Raw genomic sequence first — 18,715 nt, forward strand, 5'->3', positions numbered from 1 at the left:
CCTCGCCACCCGACCCGCCCCGGCCCGGGTCAACCAGCGTGTCTGGATGGACGCATTCGCTGTAAATGTGTGTTTGATTATCAGTTCCGTCGTGACGCTGTTTGTTCTCACCATCTCTACAGCTGTGTGGCCTTTCACAACAACATGAAGTACTTGCATATTCACGTTGCTGACCATGCAACCCTGGCTGTTTTGAAACTACAGCTAAGAAACCGTGCAGGCAAACAGGCTGAGGCTAGGGTAGGCCATTTATTTGTCACTTTTGTCCAGGAGACAGTGTAGGAGCACTCCTCTGTTTTGAGCCGTCGTTTTGTAGATATTTCTACACAATAGGCAAATTACCAAGTACCCTTCCCTTAACAATAGCCTAACTAAACCGCATTAAACCGGAGACATCTTATGTTCCAAACGTTCCCAATTGATTAAAATGAATGCTTAGAAGTGTATCTCACCAGCTCTACAACAGTGATAAGCAAGTAAAGAACTGCGTTGCCAATGGAGCCCTGGTGTGGGTGTAACGCACATAATACAGATTCAACTGAATTTAAATAGACTGTAGATAATACAGATTCAAATAACTTTCCATAAGTGTACATTTGTGGAAAATATCGTTATTCCCACCATAGAAAACCGCCTACACACAAGAACTCGTCAAGATTGAAGTCCTTCAATCTCGATTCTATTAATGAATTTGGGCAGCAGTGAATCTCTGTGGGGAAAATCCAAAAAACATCCTTCCTCAAGAGCTTGATCATATTTTTTTCGGAGTGTGCGGAGGGGGGGAGCTATATGATCGATTGTCAGTGTCTTGGTGAGAGCCAATGTGAATTAAAGTGGTGTGCGTATAGCTCTACAATGAAATAAAGTCTAACCCATTCAAAAAATCTATATGGGAAACCCTATCAATGGCAGATGGCACCGTTCTCTTGGATGGATACAATTAAATGCTGCTCGATTATGGGAAAAATCGTAATCACCATTATTTTGATCAATATTGAAATCATGATTATTCAAACGATTATTTTTGAGTTTGAAAACATGATGTATTTATTCACCATGTCTCTTCCAAAAGAAACGTTGTATCGAGAACAAAATGGTCAGACAGAAAATGTTCCAATCTAAAATGATATACAGATATGTGTCCAGCTGATCTGCCTTTCTATAAATCATTAAAAAAATAAAAGAATAATTAAACAAAAGTGTTACATCGAAAAACTCGATTATATTAACTTTCTGATCGTTTGACGCTAACATTTAAATCGCAATCAAAATTTGATTAATCGCCCAGCCCTATAATGAACCGCCCCAGTTAAGTGTGAGAAACACTGAATTAGCTTAGTGGCTGAGCCATAGCAATAAATTAGGCCTCTACCTGATTACTGTTTCCGTGTGTTTCCCCGGAAATTGGGGGGAAGAGGGCATATGACGCCATTGACATGCAACCAATTGAAACAGACAGTTACCCTGAATACAATTACGTATTTCTCATGGTTTGAACATTGTTGAAAACCATGGGGATAATGAAAGGAAACAAGTAGAAGAAATATATCAAATATCTCTAATAGTTTATAGGTATTTGAATCTGGAAATGTTACATATCACACCTTTGACATAGAAACAGAGTCCCGCAAACAAGAGATACAAAGATTAAGAACCGTAACTGCCAGCTGGCAGCTAATTGTCAGAGTGCAGGCTCCGGAAATAGTTCATGCTTTAGATTCTACAATTATATTCAAGTCATCTCCAAAAGCACCAGTGCACAATATAAAAATATCGATATTTATCTCATCTAAAAATTTTAGCTTGGTAGTGGAGGAGGCTGACAAAAGTCCCCTGTAAAACGTATGTCTGGTTAGTTGTTTATTATAAGAACAAACATAACCAGCAATTCACCATGTAGGTTAACGTCATTATTGGAGTAGCAACCATTGATTGAAAGATCCATCGTCGCAATGCTAACACTAACTATGTTGCTAACAATAGATGATAAAAACGTATACCAATTGGCAAAGGTCTACATTGATTACCTTTAGTTCAGCGGCATTCGCCATTTCTTGAAGAACCGTGTTGGTTAATATGGGTTTGTGCATGTAGACATGCTGTCTAAAAACCAAACTGTTTTAGGAGACGCATTGTTCCATTGGGATGGACAGCTGAAGGTGTCTACATCCCTGGTACTTCACCTTAGAATGTACAAAAGCCTGTGATTAGGTTGATTTTGGTAGCAGGTACCTTTAAGTTGTAGTGTTATCTGTGTTTCCCTGAGCAAGACAGACAAGGCTGCTGTAAAGATGAGTTTTCCACGCAGGTTTTAACTGATGGAGCTCTCTGCCTAGGCGCCCACACACGCATCTCACCGTATCAAACCACGGGGTCACAAGCAGGTCAACAACCACTTGAGGCAGTTTCCTATAATGTAGGCCTATTGTGTTTTCTGTGCAGTTGTAGTTTGTACAGTGTCTGTGTGTGTGTGTGTGTGTGTGTGTGTGTGTGTGTGTGTGTGTGTGTGTGTGTGTGTGTGTGTGTGTGTGTGTGTGTGTGTGTGTGTGTGTGTGTGTGTGTGTGTGTGTGTGTGTGTGTGTGGTTGCCTGTGTACACAAGCACAGTCCAGCCAACGTCGCCTTTGTTTAATACCATCATAACTTAAAATGAAAAAAATAGCTATGAAATACGAAAATGGATGCGCTTAAGGCTGGTTCCATTTTCACCACAGTACAGCAGCTTTCTGGCTGAAACATGCTGCAGCAAGACATTGGTAAACTGTGCAACATGCTTTATTGTTACCTGTAGATCTGTTCATGACTTGTAGCATTCTTGCCAGCTGACACCTCAATCTTACAAATTATTTATTCAGAACAGTTCACTCTCCAGTCGCTAGATTTTACGCTAACCAGCTCTGTCATCATTACTGACCTGCTTTTACATCACACATACTGCATAAGCACACCTTCAGGCATGTGTGTTTGTGTGTGTGTGTCCGTGCCCGCACACATGCAAATGTACATTTGTGTGTGCGTGCGTGCGGGCATATGTGTGTGTGTGTGTGTGTGTGTGTGTGTGTGTGTGTGTGTGTGTGTGTGTGTGTATGCATGTGTGTGTGTATCTGCATGTGTGTGTGTGTGTGTGTGTGTGTGTGTGTGTGTGTGTGTGTGTGTGTGTGTGTGTGTGTGCATGTGCGTGCACGTGCGCATGTGTGTGTGTGTGTATGTTTGTGTGTGTGTGGAGGAGCACAAAGGAACCTTGCATGATAAAGAAGCACGAGGCACAGAGTTTAATTGAGGCAATGATCAGTTGATGGATGAAAGCAACCTGGCAGGACGATCAAAGCCCTGATTGGACGATGAGCAGCAGACTCTTCACAATCATAATACACTCTCCACATCAGAGGGACAGAGAAGAGGGAGGAGTGGAGAGAGGCAGGGCGAGCGAGGGACTAGTAGGAAGAAGAAAGAGTATTTGTATGAATTCATATTTTGTGTGTTTTTCTGTGTGTGTGTGTGTGTGTGTGTGTGTGTGTGTGTGTTTGTGTGTGTACGTGCGTGTGTCAACATGCATGTTTTTTTAAGGAGGATCTTATTACTTTGATTATCTGAAAGACATTACATTTATACATTTATATTTTAACCAAAACGAGTTACAATAAGTATATTTGTCAGAAGAAAGAGAAACGACAATATATCACTGTCAGTACAGTAAAGATGTTCATATAAGGGGCGTAGTAGGGGGCGCTGAATCCCCACACAACACGTGCAAACACTGCTATGATGATTGTTATAGTGTTTAAATGTGGGCGATAGTGTTTACCTGTGGTCGATAGGGTTTACATGTGGTCGATATTGTTTAAATGTGATCGACAGTGTTTAAATATGGTCGATAGTGTTTAAATATGTTCTTTTCACTCACTCTCCACCTCATCCCTAACTCTCCACCTCAAGCTGGTGTGTAGTGAGCGTTCTGGCACCGATTGGCTGCCGTGCATCACCCAAGTGGGTGCTACATATTGGTGGTGGTTAGTGAGGTCCCCCCTTCACTTTAGGCGTCTTTGAGTGTTATTAACCTCTGTTTTCCTTTTATTCCTAGTCTGTTTTACATAGTTTTGAATGATGACTATATGCTCTGTAAGGTGACCTTGGGTGTCTTGAAAGGCGCCTCTAAATTAAATGTATTATTATTATTATTATTATTATAAACAAGTGCCAAGCAAAAAGCTAGACAATGCTAAGTACTATTTTTTGAGTGCAGGACAGGATAATGTTTATGCACTATCGAGACCAATGACTATGGCTGCATCCGAATACTCATACTTGCATACTATATAGAATGCATTTTGTAGTATGCGAAAAATATAGCGCGTCCGAATACTCAGTACGCATTCTGTAGTACGGAAGACGTTTCCGTCATCTGGGGGGAGATACGTCATCTCCAAACATCCGGTGGAGTTTCGGCGGTGTTCGGAAGCGTTCGGAGGCGTTCTACGCATAGCTGTAGACCGTACTCCACAGTCAAGTGTAGTATGGTCAAGTAGTAGACACTGGACAGAAATAGTATGTACTAAGTATTCGGATGCAGCCGTGTATTGGTCTCTGATTTATTGGTGCACATATATCTTTAAGATGTATTTTCAAACATCATTCAAATCTATAAAACAACACTAAAATCCAAAGCTTGCTTTAGAAACCCTGGGTTTATGCCAACTAGATCCGAGCAAATAGGCCAATCCAATTTAGTTGATATGCTTACTTCTTTATGAAGTAAAAAGTAAGCATACACTCAAATCTGTCCTTATACACTATGAACAAGGGCTAACATTGAACAGCCAGCCAGCCAGCCAGCCAGCCAGCCAGCCAGCCAGCCAGCCAGCCAGCCAGCCAGCCAGCCAGCCAGCCAGCCAGCGCCTCTCTCTCTCTCTCTCTCTCTCTCTCTCTCTCTCTCTCTCTCTCTCTCTCTCTCTCTCTCTCTCTCTCTCTCTCTCTCTCTCTCTCTCTCTCTCTCTCTCTCTCTCTCTCTCTCTCTCTCTCTCTCTCTCTCTCTCGCACACACACACACACACACACACACACACACACACACACACACACACACACACACACACACACACACACACACACAGAATGTTATTTTATGGGTAAGATAAGAATAAATGGCCCCAGGTCATAGTTTACAAAGCGTAACATAGATTGCAAATAGATTTCAGAACCTAATAATTTTATTACTATTGAAATATGTATGGTCGTATATATGGCAGTATACTATTATTAGCATTGTCGTGTGGCCAGAGCCCTATGAATGCACAGCCTTGCCGGTACCTCCATCTGCTCTCCAGTGCCGAGCACAGTGGAAGGGAGAGGGCTCTTCTGTGTGGGCTGCAGCATTACATAACTCATCCAGCCTCCCCACACTTCTCAGTGGAGTGTATTAGCCAGGCACTTTAAATTCACTAACACACATTCACACGCTCAGAAAAAAAGGCAACCGTTAAATAGAGAAGGGAAAGAAAAGGGACGTTGTAGATATTCTGATGAGCCTCGATGAATAAATAAGATGAGCGTTCTGCTATATTTGACTAATGTCTGTGTTATTAATCACGATTTACACTAGGCTCACTTGGCTAATTCAAGCGAGGAGGATGGGAGATGCTTGTTAAGCAGCATCCTGTGCTCTTTGTCAACCATCCCATAATGTTCCCATCAATTGAGTATACCTGTCATGGTCTGTCTGTTTCCTTGTCTTGTTTTGGTGTGTTTCCTGTTTTACTTTGGTAGTGTCTTGTTTCTCCCCATGTCTGGTCAAGTTTCCCTCCTGTGTGATTACTGCTCCCTCCCCTAATGTGTTTCAGCTGTTACTCGTTGCATGCCCTGTGTTTAGTATTTAAGCCCTTGTCTTTCCTTTGTTCCTTGTCGGATCATTGTAGTTTGTGGTGAGTTGGGTCCTGTGTGTTCCCGGTGTTCCCGGTGTTCCCCGTGTTCCCTGTGTTACCTGCGTCACCTGTGTTCTCTGTGTTCCTTGCCTTTTGCGTTAATAAATTATCCTTTACCTGAACTGTCTGCTATTCGGTCCTACCTGCCTGCCTGACTGCCACCCGCTAACTGTGACAATACCCCTCTCCTCAGCAATCAACTGCCGTGGTAACCGTGCCATGTTGTGACGTGATCATGTTGTGTGTTCTGGTGTCCACGTGGTTCTGGGCAGGGGGGGGGGGGGGGTTACGCGATTGCCATGGTTACTGGGGTTACGTGAAAGAGGTCAGACACACATCGCATATCAACTGTTGTATCCATCGCCAGTCACAGAGGTCCCATGACCAACTCAAGAAGTTAGTGTGTGTGCGTGCGCGCGTGCATTCATGTGTCTGTGCATGCAAGTGTGTGTATCTCTGCAGGTGCTCATGTGCGTGCATGCGTGTGTGTGTGTGTGTGTGTGGGGGGGGGTGTGTTTGTGTACCTATGTGTACTACTTATATTAGCTTATGTCTTGTCTCTGGTTGGAGTTAAAAACCCTTCCTGATCAGCACTCTCACGTTTGTAACGGTTGACTGAACATTTCCAAGAATACTGGGAATATTACCAGGTAGTTTAGAACTCTCCCATGCCCCCATATTCCTCCACTCAAGCCTCAGCACAACCTATCACAAAATGGGACAACTGAATCCCCAGCAAGGCAGGAAAAAGATTTCCACCAGTTTCAGTCTACTTGATATTTGACCGTAGACTATCGAATACTTTGAGACAATCTAGTTATTTAGCCATTTGTATCCAAAGCAAATTTAATTGTCGCTACTGGACATGAGTGAAACACCTTAACCACTATCCAGCCTTCTGTTCACTCATTCCATCGGTCAGGGCTGATAGGCATTTCCTTTGATGGGAGACCTTTCATCATCCTTACGTTTGTGTGGGTGTGTTGTCCCCTAGCAGAGCCTAGCTGGCACCTCTATAGCCTGGAGCCCGGCTGAAAGATCAGGATTAAATGGTTAGGGGCCCCGGCCTGTGGAATGCCCAGAAAGAAGAATGGCAAAAATGGAGACTATTCTCATTCTGCATGGGTTCACTTATTTTTGCTTGCTTGCTTGTTGCACTACTTTTGTATTCGGTTTTGTAGTACGGCTTTGTCTGCAGGACTTTGTCTGCAGGAAAAAGCTAGTACTCACCCTAACCAAGCCAGCCAAAACTCATCATGAAGGACATAATAAGTATTCATTTTGTTATCAGTACCAATATGTTACTTCTACGACTCAATCACATGAGCAGCAATTAGCTACAATTTTTTATGTTAGATTATTGATCCTTGATCCATTGATCCATTTTAAAAGTAGAATATATGAAAGAGTTAAATGCTTGGGACACCGATATGCCCAGTGAGTGGAACACCTACAATACTAAGGTTGGCGTTGTTTAGTTGTCACGGTGATCATCGCTTGGTAGTGTTGCCATGACGACCATTGTTTGCCAGCTCGTGACCAACAACCTTTAATAAGGTGCAGGTTAAGTCAGTCAGTGAGCAGTACAGGGAGGCTTGCTAAGAAAACCTCAAGGAGGAATCACGCTCAAGTAACACGAGAGAACAACATTTGCCATATTTCAGTGATGGAATGGTGCTTGATTTGCCACATGAAACAAAAAGATGACATGCATCTTTTGCATAATTTTTTTTTTTTTGCTTTACTTTTGCTATGAAACACACTATTGAGAGCCCTTGACCCTGCATGGACAACATTTTATATCAAACAACATCATTGGGAAAACATGAAGGGTATAAGGTCATGGCTTCATGGCATTGACCTTATTTGACCCTGTACTCATGTAAACAGACACTGGGATGCAGTAGGCCGGGTCGCGTGTTGGATCCAGTGCCCAGAGAAGCCTGAATGTAATCATTTTGACTCCCTTGTTCACTCAGTGACAATGTTCTCCATAGAACAGAGGAAATCGCCAGATAGATTTATTCACCTGGTCATTTCCAAAATGCTCTTTAACACAAAACGAGTACTGGTACTACCACTACAAGTATACTAATTTAAATATATTACATTTACATTTTACATTCAGGGCATTTAGCAGACGCTTTTATCCAAGGTGACATTTACATGGAAGTCGTACATTTGTCCGAAGAAAGAGAAACAACAGAGAGAGGGAATGACATGTAGCAGGGGACCACAGTTGGGACTCGAACCTGGGTAGCTGTAAATCATATCCCTTATGTGGGTAGCACAGTCGTGGGCCAGGCCACGAGTTCATGGATGATAGAGAGGTGGTGGAAGAGAGATAATAGAGGAGTAAAATAGAGAGGTGTGTGATGGATTGATGGAATATATAGGATGGGGTATATAACATGGCGGGGTGAATGGAGGGGGTCAGGAAGAAGGGTCAAATGCACCACACAGAACAGGAAGGGGTAGAAGACAGCCATGTTGAAGGCAGTGTAAAGAGTCCATAGGGACATGAGTGCTTGTATTTAAGTGTACAATACTACAGAGCTAATGGGTTACCAGAGATGGAGCAACTGGGTGTAGCCTATTGATTGTATTTTAGATAAACATGCCAATGGGATAAGTGATATATGTGTTTATTTTATTTTAAAAGAAAGAACGGGGTTCAGTATTATCAATGCTTTCTACTGCTGCAGGACTACTTGACCTTTGTCCTGGCACACACAAAGACCTGAAGCTGAGAGAGAGAGAGAGAGAGAGAGAGAGAGAGAGAGAGAGAGAGAGAGAGAGAGAGAGAGAGAGAGAGAGAGAGAGAGAGAGAGAGAGAGAGAGAGAGAGAGAGAGAGAGAGAGAGAGAGAGAGAGAGAGAGAGAGAGAGAGAGATTAATTAAGACTACTCACGCGTTGCAGTAGGGCGTCTTGTCGTAACCTTTGTAATTCTTCATATTCAGGGTCATCTTGCAAACCTCGCAGTGGAAACACCCTTTATGCCAGTTCTGCCCACACAGAAGAAAAAATTAATATGTTGATGAGTAAACCCTCCAACTCTCGCGGGCCTACACATTCAACACACTAAGTTATGTAACTCTATTGATACCCAACATGGTTATGCTCAACACCGGATATGTGAAAATGATCGGGTGATTTAGACCCATGTTATGAATATGTAACTATGGATGAGCGCCAAGAATTGTAAAAGTATACAATCTACTTTCAAAGATTGCTTAAAATATTGACCTAAATGAAAGGCAGCAGTTCCTGGCTGATACATGTAATTAAATACAATGTTAGGGTTATAGCTATATCAGTAGTTCTCTTTGGAAACTGTGGACCAGTCTAGATGATATTGCCTTTTTTGTCACCTGATGCCTGGCGACAGCCTTACTGCCAAACAAATTAGCCTACACCGCACTATCAATTTGGGACATCATTTCTAATGCATATAATAAATACGTTTAAGACTGAAGAAATAAGAAGCGATGATGATTTTGGTGCGGAACATGTGCGGAACATGTAAGCGAATAATCGTCGCCAGGTTGAATTGACAAAACAAAGTCATATCACGCTAAACATTCATGCATGCTTGGTTCCCATGTAGACGATCCATGCTCTTTATGACACACTCCTTGGTATAGAAGAACTCAAGTTGTTGATTTCTTTTTTACGCGACCAACAACTTATTGTCATCCCTTCAAATAACCTAAGATCCGTGTTTGGCTGACGTATGTGCAGCCCGTTTGTAGCCGTGCGTGTTGTTCCGCAGCATCATCTCACCTTGTCCAGACAGTTCACTCTCTCCGTGGGGTACACCACCTTCCCGCAGCGCGCACAAGGCGGGTTCATGTTCCCTGTCCCGGTTCTCTCTTGGGTTCCTCAAAGTATTCCGTTTGAAAGATATCTCCAACGCTTGTTGTCCGAATCGCAATTAGGGGCTGGCTTGCTGCCCCGGCTATGACACGCACAAACACACACGCACACTCACACACACAAACACAAACGCAAACACACACACACACACACACACACGCACACACACACACACACACACACGCACACGCACACACAGACAGACACTCACACACCGAGCTTCAAATCCACAGCAGGCTGGGGTCCAGAGAGCGACCGGTTTGCAAAGTGCGCCTGTCCCGTTTGGACCCTACAGGCTGTGCTCGATAATGTCAACATCCCGAGGAGGCGCAGCTGACTGAGGAGACCAACTCCAGCTTCCTGGCTCGTTTTAGGACGTTTTAAGACGTTTTAAGACGTGTTGTTAATGCACCGAGCGGCGTTCGCATCCACCCACGTTCCAAAAATGTAACGAGGGCTCTAAGCGTGGAATGTGCCTTCGATTGGATGATGAGTCTACGTGATATTTTAGTGGACAAAATAATCAAAGAATTACATTAGTCAAATAATAATTAATGCATGCATACATATACACACATGCATATATATATATATATATATATATATATATATATATATACATACATATATATAGGCTATATATTTATATATATATATATTTATATATATATACATATATATAAACAAACACATATCTAAATATAATTGAATAAATACATGACAAAATAAATAGGTCTACATACTCTTCAGTCATTGACATCACAAATCCAGCCTCCAGTGTACATGCATAACAAAAACGCTACCGGTATATAGCCGGTCAATTATGTAATTATACCAATGAGAGTCTTCTACCACCCCGAACTAGTTAGCGATCTTAGGTACATACGATAGATCGGTGTAGCATCAATGGCGCCATCTGCTGGTTCACAAATATTTGATTTATCATTTTTGGCTCAAACATGTTTTCTCATCAGTAATCTGCAGAATATTATTACGCATTCACCAGCTCTGGTAATCATCTTTAATTGCACACATATTGCAATTTGTATTATTCTAAATGTTAGCCATACAATTGCATTCAAACAGAGTCACAGGGCTAACCTATTCTAAAATAGTTAGACAGAAATAAACTACATACGTATCTAGTATCTGATCCCCATATCTTGCAAATTGATTATGGCTTGTTTGGGAAACACAAAAGTATGGGACACCCTTTCTGGTGTTTTGCCGTACACTTTAAACAATGACACACACAAAATGAAAGAGAAGATCCATATGGCGTTGAACATTAACGCATCGATTTGTTATAAAGTTAAACCATCTAACCAACCCAGTCAGTCCTCATATTAGTATCAAAAATTCCCCATTGGGGTCCCCCCTACCACACGTCCCTGTTTAGTTACTGTATCTTTAAACCACGTTCATCATCGCGAGACTTCCAGATGCTCTGACGAAACCGAAAAATGGCTGCCCAATGAGGATATTAAAAGGTACTTTTCTATATATAAAAGATCATTCGACATGTGTATCACGCGTTTTAATCTATTCTGTCTACATTGCAATCACACATTCTCATTTATGTTTTCGGATTGTTTTAGAAGCGATTTAACTCATGAAATGTCTGTTGGTACGAAACCTCGTCCAACCTTCGAAATAAGAGCACAATGTTTTGCGCGCTTTTCATGTGTCGAATATATTTTTATATTAACAAAGCATTCTTACGCACAATGCTTATGTGCAGAAGTTATCTAATGCACACACACAACTATTGAAATAGTTCAATATGTGTATACCTAGCATACATGTCTTAAAATGTATCAATAATTAGTACACGACAGCACTCTTACGTTAGCAAACAACCGACTCCGTTGAGGCCCGATAACCGGTGGAGCTTTTATTTTTTAAAAGCGACATTTCAGAATTGGCTACATTGATGAAGAGCTTTTACATTGAGGCATTGGATTACACAAAGATAAGGGCTTTTGTGTTGATGTAATCAAGTGTCTTATTTGCTTACATCAAATAAGCATTTGCTTGTTATTGGTAACATTTGATAAACATTTAGACTGGTACATAACGCTGTGCCATTAAATCACTTTTTTTTAAGATTTTGAATACGTTCTAGTTGAAGAGGTGAATTGACTAAAGTTATTTTGCAGATATATAATACATTAATTATAAAAAAAATAAAAAAATGATTTAGGCTGTATAGGCCTATTATATCTTTATTTATACCGTGCATATAAATGCTTTTAAAATATTTTTCTTACACTTATATATTAGTTAAAATATTTTATTTAAATGGTTAGCATATTTTAGTTCAAATACATTTGTGTTGTATTGTCATCTGTTGCTGTGAGTTGCTCCTTCTAACCCAATGCTGTTGCTCTTCAGTAAAAAGTTCAGCTCTTAAACGACATTTGCATCTCTCTTCTCGCCATCAGCGTCTCCAGGCAACAACGATGGTGCACAAGATGAGTCACGGCCGGCTCCTCCTGCAGCGTCTCCTGCAGCAGCGGGAGATGGACTTCCTGTGTGACATCACTGTGGCAGTGAGCGACGTGGAGTTCCGGGCGCACCGCAACATTCTGGCTGCGTTCAGCGAGTATTTCTCCTCCCAGACAGAGAGGGGCCCGGGGCTGACCACCCTGGACCCCGACAAGGTCAGTCGCTTCGCCCTGGAGAAGCTTCTGGAGTTCGCCTACACGGGCCACATGAGCCTCAGCCGGTAAGGAGGACGGACGGAAGCGCTCATCTCCAAGTGGATGGTTGGACATGAAATGTCCAAGCATCCTGTTGAACTTTTGATAGTTATACAGCAGACTTTTAGATGAGCTACGACAAGATTCTGGGATTGCAACAGAGAGGGGAGTCCACACATGGTGGAAGGATCAATAAAGATATTTATTAGAAATAATAGTCATCTGTATAATCGGTATAAATATGTATATTTTTATCTATACATTGGTAGTCAAGGCGGGCCCCTATTGTTGTTAAGGCCTTAACCATACAGTGCTGGGGGAAACACTTGTGCCGCTTTTCCACCGCACATGTAGCTCGACTCGACGCGACTCGACACGACTCGACACGACTCGACACGACACGGTAGCAGCACGGGTCCTTTTCCACCGCAAATAGTACCTCCTGGACGTGGGCGGGGTCGGCTGCGCGAAAGGGCCGTGAGCGTGACGTATTTTTGTACGCGACGCAAACAACACCTACGCAACCCACACATGGACAGAACCCACATAACAACAATGGAGGACATCGATGCAATGGTATTCGTGTTCGTATAATTAGCTGGCATGTTGAAGAAGTTGAAGAAGTGGAATATGTTGGCTGCGGCGCTGCTATGGCTGTTACCAGCATGGTTGCCATGTCGCTCTCGTGACTTCGTCACACTCTCTGGCCAATCAGTGGCCGGCTGTCTGCCGACGTCACCTTTTAGCATCGGCTCAGCTCGCTTGGAACCTAGAGCGAGGCGGTACTAGAAAAAGCAGCCACTTCAGGTACCAGATACCATGTTTTCGCGGTGGAAACGCCAAAAATGCGAGCTGAGTCGAGTCGAGTCGTGTCGAGCTGGTACCATGCAGTGGAAAAGCGGCATTACTGATTAATGGATAGTGTGCTGTTGAGGGGTGGCTTGGTGTAAACACAACATAAAACCAAACAAAATACTTAATTCCAAAAAATGCAAAGCTTAAAGGCACCCAGTGCAACTTTATGTAAACATTCAATGAAAAATAAACATTCAATTTCTAGTATTTTTTACACGTAGTAAGTTTCAATAACTCCATACCATTACATATCGACATTCAAGGAGCAAAGATGAGACGTCGTTGTGTGGTGAGAACTGATAGAAAATCGTAAACAACAACAATCGCCGGTGGGGAGAAGCCATTTTTCCATTGACTGGAAGCCTGCTTTATTTATTGTAGGTTACAAAAAATAAAGAAAATGGCGGCATTGTTGTTGTTATCGATTTTGTATCAGTTCTCACCACACAACGACGTCTCATCTTTGCTGCTTAAATGTCGGTATGTAATGGTATGGAGTTATTGAAACTTATTACGTGTAAAAAAGACTAGAAATTGAATGTTTATTTTTAAGCCTCGAAAGTTGCACTGGGTGCCTTTAAACCATAAGCCATCCCACTGGTGTGGGAAGAGGTGGATTCTGTCCGCTGGGGCCCTCCTCATGAAGCCTGCTGGCCTCAGGGCCCTCTGGAGCTTTGAGCCACAGGTGGACCGGGGTCCCAGAACGACGGTCCTCCACGCTCCAGGGATTGTGCAGGAAGTGATGCGAGCCTTGGTTGTCGTTGCAGAGACCGGCTGGCGGACGTGCGCGGAGCGGCCGTGTTCCTGGGCATGCCGGAGGCCACGCGCTACCTGGAGGAGAACCCAGAGGGGCTGGAGAAGGAGTACGACCCCGCCTGCTCCTCTCCCCCCCTCAGCCCGGACCCCCAGGCCGGCACCTCCCTGCTCTCGGACGGGGAGGAGCGGGACGGGAACGATGAGGACGACGACGACGGCGGGGTGGGAGGCGCCGGGGGCCGCTCGGCCCGGTGGGACGCCCCGGAGCCCCTGGGCAGGAAGAGGGGCCGCAAGCCCAAGATCTACAGCGACTTCGAGACCACCACGCCCACCAGCGACTCCGAGGACACGCCGCTGAGCCGAGGCCACCGGGGGAGGGGGCGGGGCCGGGGGCGGGGCAGGGGGAGGGGCCGGCCCCGGGGGAGGGGCAGGGCCGGGGCCCAGAGCCACGAGGCCATCGCGGGGGACGGCGTCGGCGCCGCGGGGGACGGCGTCGGCGCCGCGGGGGACGACGCTGCGGACGACGACGCGGACCCCTCGGCGTGCCGGAGCCCCCCTCCGGCCAAGAGGGGGCGCTGGGGGGTCGGGGCGGGGAGGGCCGGCAGACCGAGGGGCCGAGGCAGAGGGAGGGGCAGGGGGCGGGGCCGAGGCAGGGGGAGGCCGGCCCTGAGCCGCGTAGGCCGCGACGAAGAGGAGGAGGAGGATGAAGAGGAGGAGGAGGAGGGCGAGGAGAGGAAGGGGGGAGGGGAGGAGGGCGAGGGTGAAAGGGCAAACAACAACAACAACATTAACAACAACGACAACAACGTCGGCAAGAAGGAGGAGCTGGAGGGGAGCAACGCGGGGCTGGACTTCGGCGACAGCGACTGGGTGCCGGACGTCGAGCCGTCGGGGAGGCGGAGCCAGAGCCCCGAGGACAAGGAGCGGAAGTCGGTGGCGTGCACCGAGTGCAGCCGTCTGTTCACCGAGGCCAGCAGCCTGCGGCGGCACATGAAGATCCACCGGGGGCTGAAGCCCTTCAAATGCCTGTTCTGCTCCAAGACGTTCCGGCAGGCCACGCAGCTGAAGACGCACCTGCGCGTACACACAGGTGAGACGACGGGGGGCGGCATTCACATGGACCGTCTTCACCTGGCGGTCATCTTGGTTCTTAACGGTCGCCGGGGGGGTGGACCTGAATGTGGAATTATGGATAGTTATTATCATGACATTGATGAGCAGGTAGGGGCTACGTCTCTGGCTCACTGCGGACATCAAGGTTCGAAATGCAGAACCATTCGGCTGACATTCAAACAACCTAACGGCTCTTTTACTCTCTCTCTTTCTATGGCAGGAGAGAAGCCATTCACATGCACCCAGTGTGACAAGTGTTTTGCCCAGAAGTGCCAGCTGATCGCCCACTGTCGCATGCACCACGGCCAGGAGAAGCCCTTCGGCTGTGAGCACTGCGGCCTCAAGTTCGCCACCTCCTCCAACTACAAAATGCACATCAGGTACAGCCTGTTCAATATGTTCTGGGATTTTCACTCAGTACACGCCTTTTACAACCGTGTGTGTGTGTGTGTGTGTGTGTGTGTGTGTGTGTGTGTGTGTGTGTGTGTGTGTGTGTGTGTGTGTGTGTGTGTGTGTGTGTGTGTGTGTGTGTGTGTGTGTGTGTGTGTGTGTGTGTGTGTGTGTGTGTGTGTGCTCCTCTACACTTCATACATTTTAAATAAGAATAAGGGGTTCAATTCCCAATCAAAAATGTATGGACCAGTCACAGCATTTGTCTCTGAAAAAACTTCAATCCAATATTTCAATATGTTTCCCTGAAGACTGCACAGCGGGGATAAGCCATACGTGTGTGACGTGTGCGGCCAGACATTCGCCCAATCCAGCACGCTGACCTATCACAAGCGCCGCCACACGGGGGAGAAGCCCTACCAGTGCGACACCTGTGGCATGTCCTTCTCCGTCTCCTCCTCCCTCATCACGCACACCCGCAAACACACAGGTGAGCCAGCAGCACACACACACACACACACAAGTGAGCCAGCATCACGCGCACAAACGAGCAAGCTTTCTAGCCTCGCATCAGCAGCGCCTTGCATCGCCGTATAAAAGCAACCGGCGGATGGCGGGCGGATGCGGTTTTAATAATTGGTCAAAAAACTTTGGGGCGGAAGGATGATGCATTTGTGATGCGGATGAAATAATAGCCCATCTCTAATACAGATGTTTCTGTGTGTTCCTGTGTGCCAGGTGTGACCCCATACAAGTGCTCTCACTGTGATGCCAGCTTCATGACGTCGTCGGAGCAGAAGAAGCACGTCCGCAGGCTGCACCCTGGTGAGTTCCAGCGACAAATGAATAAAGAATGAGCTAAATCCCCCCAAGCACACCGATTTTAAGTTTTAATCATTTCGGTGACTGTTCTTGTATTTGAGTGTTCCTCGAGCAACAGATTATCTAACGTGTGTGTGTGTGTGTGTGTGTGTGTGTGTGTGTGTGTGTGTGTGTGTGTGTGTGTGTGTGTGTGTGTGTGTGTGTGTGTGTGTGTGTGTGTGTGTGTGTGTGTGTGTGTGTGTGTGTGTGTAGAGGGGAACCCGAGCGTCCAGTGTCTGCTGTGTGGGAACCGCTTTGCCAGTGTGAAGAACATGATGAAGCACCAGAAGAAGGCCCACGCAGACGAGGTCCGCCACCACAAGGAGCGAGCACGCGCAGGTCAGCAGTGCAAGGAGACTTTTATTGTGAAATATGTTTGGTATACTCTATTGTTATTTAGAAACATTTGCTATTTTTGAGTCCATACACTGCCTCGATCATCTCTACTCCACGTTTCCCGACTTGGGTTGATAAAGCAATAATAAAAAAAAGAACGCTATTTGGGGTTCAAGCACCGAAGCTGCGAGACAACCATTGTTATTGTACGTTTTATTATTATTATTTTCCTGCCATGGGAGTCTATGGCAGGCCATAGAACGCCATGGTCAAAAGTTGTGAAATTTGGCACACTGATTCAAGACAGTCCCATGATCCCTCACAGCAATTTTGAGGTCGCTAGCTAATGATCTCCAGCGCCAGTTACAGGTCTTAGTTGGACATGCATTCATGTTTATAACTTTTGACCCATTCATCCAATATTCACAAACAAGGTATCATTGGAATCCTTGGGCCATGCCGAGTTCAAAGCAGGCCTTCCTGTATCCAAACCAAACTTGGCTCATAGCCGTATGACCCTATCCTTATGATGCCCAAATAATTGGGCACATTCAACGCCAAGGGGGGCGTTATTAGCAGCAAGTCTATTCTGGCCCTTTAGAAGGCAACTTCAGTGTATTTCCATTTCCAACAGCTTTCATTGTAGGTGAATTCACTCAGACGGCCATCATGTAGCCACCTGACCGATTATGTCTGTCCAGCAAAATTTGTTTATGGAGCCCTACTCTACTTGACCCCCACATTGCTGCTCGCAGCTATATTTATTTTTATTTTTTTATTATTTTTTAAAGATCGTAAAAAATAAACCCTGGCTGTGACCGCAGGATTCTGACGCATGATCAGACGTCGAACAATTCGAATAATTCAAAGGGATTATTCCTAAACACAGACACGCATACGCACAACGATGTTCGTTCTCTGTGCAGAAGGTAACGACTGTGTATGCGTCTGTATCCCCCCCCCCCGCCCCTTGACCCCCGTGCAGTGCTGTACCTGGCCTCCAGCCACCCAGTGGCCTTCGTCCAGAGCAAGCTGCCCCAGAGCAGCAAGGCCCTGCTGGGCGTCTCGGACGGCGGGCCCCATCACCACGACCCCCAGACCCCCAAGGTCACGCTGGGGCTCCCGGCACAGTGCTTCAAGGTGGAGCAGACGGACACGGTCATCACCACCGCCAGCGACCCCGGCCTAGACTCTGTGACCTTTGAACCCAGCCAGGAGAGCCAAACCACCACCATCAGCTCGGACGCCCTGCACGCGCTGGTGGAGCAGCTGCGGCCGTCCTCGCCGCCCCAGAGCGTGCAGGAGATCGTGATCATCCAGACCCTGGACAACGCCGAGGCCGGGGCCTCCATACAACAGCAAGACTGACTCTGCATGCATCTTGCTACGTCGAACCACTGAATTTTAGTTCTAGTTTTTATTTTCGAAATACACATGAGGGCTACATGGGTGGGCCTGGCCTGTTGTTCGCTGAATCTGTTCCGTTGCTAACCTGCAGCTATCCCAGTAGCAGTGCGTGATTGATATTTAGCAGTCAAATGTTTTTTCTTGCCGAGTTGGAAGATTATTTAAGAAAAAATAGAAGCTGGATCACACTTTAAACTTTTAATCGAAGTTGAGGAGTGAGTTCTGCGAGTAATTGTTCACTAGACATGTTGGTTGATTTCAAGTTCAAACCTTACTTTAACCTCTTCATCGGGTCATTCTAGGCCTATGTGAGTAGAAAGATTCATACTGCATCTGGTTGTCAGTTTTGTACAAAAAAATAAATTCTGTAAATGAATTGCAATAATATGTTAATTAGCCGATTGCCTTGGTAATGCATAACCATATTTGCGTTCGTCACTTGCTTTTCAATCGGCTGTTGAGGTTTGGTCTATTAAAATGTAAAACATGGCTTCATTGTTCT

General features: G+C 45.4%; 2 protein-coding genes across 3 annotated transcripts in view; one reads left to right on the forward strand and one right to left on the reverse strand.

The window, feature by feature from the left end:
- The window catches only part of nebl (nebulette), a 41,040-nt gene extending 30,798 nt beyond the window's left edge, over nt 1-10,242 (reverse strand). The window contains exons 1-2 of one of the 2 annotated variants that reach the window (XM_060044530.1): nt 9,701-10,242; nt 8,828-8,922 (exon numbers count right to left, since the gene is read on the reverse strand). In XM_060044530.1, the coding sequence (XP_059900513.1) occupies nt 8,828-8,922; nt 9,701-9,769 (164 nt within the window). In that variant the 5' untranslated portion in view covers nt 9,770-10,242. The remainder of the gene's footprint in view (nt 1-8,827; nt 8,923-9,700) is intronic. The other variant, XM_060044531.1, reaches the window with a different exon arrangement.
- A 913-nt stretch (nt 10,243-11,155) lies between these two features.
- Nucleotides 11,156-18,702, forward strand: mynn (myoneurin). The gene is made up of 8 exons (XM_060044526.1): nt 11,156-11,283; nt 12,238-12,521; nt 14,118-15,196; nt 15,440-15,599; nt 15,921-16,099; nt 16,348-16,434; nt 16,684-16,809; nt 17,792-18,702. Exons 2-8 carry the CDS (start codon nt 12,256-12,258, stop codon nt 18,172-18,174), a joined length of 2,280 nt encoding a protein of 759 aa, XP_059900509.1. The 5' UTR covers nt 11,156-11,283; nt 12,238-12,255; the 3' UTR covers nt 18,175-18,702.
- Nucleotides 18,703-18,715: the final 13 nt, after the last annotated feature.

Source organism: Gadus macrocephalus, chromosome 23 (genome assembly GCF_031168955.1).
Source record: "Gadus macrocephalus chromosome 23, ASM3116895v1".
Taxonomy (NCBI): domain Eukaryota; kingdom Metazoa; phylum Chordata; class Actinopteri; order Gadiformes; family Gadidae; genus Gadus; species Gadus macrocephalus.

Bases quoted from the DNA above. Each gene is read 5' to 3' on its own strand.
- mynn (XM_060044526.1), top strand. From the start codon at position 12,256: ATGGTGCACAAGATGAGTCACGGCCGGCTCCTCCTGCAGCGTCTCCTG. The intron at 12,522-14,117 runs GTAAGGAGGACG...TTGTCGTTGCAG, and splicing joins GGCCACATGAGCCTCAGCCG to AGACCGGCTGGCGGACGTGC. The intron at 15,197-15,439 runs GTGAGACGACGG...TTTCTATGGCAG, and splicing joins GCACCTGCGCGTACACACAG to GAGAGAAGCCATTCACATGC.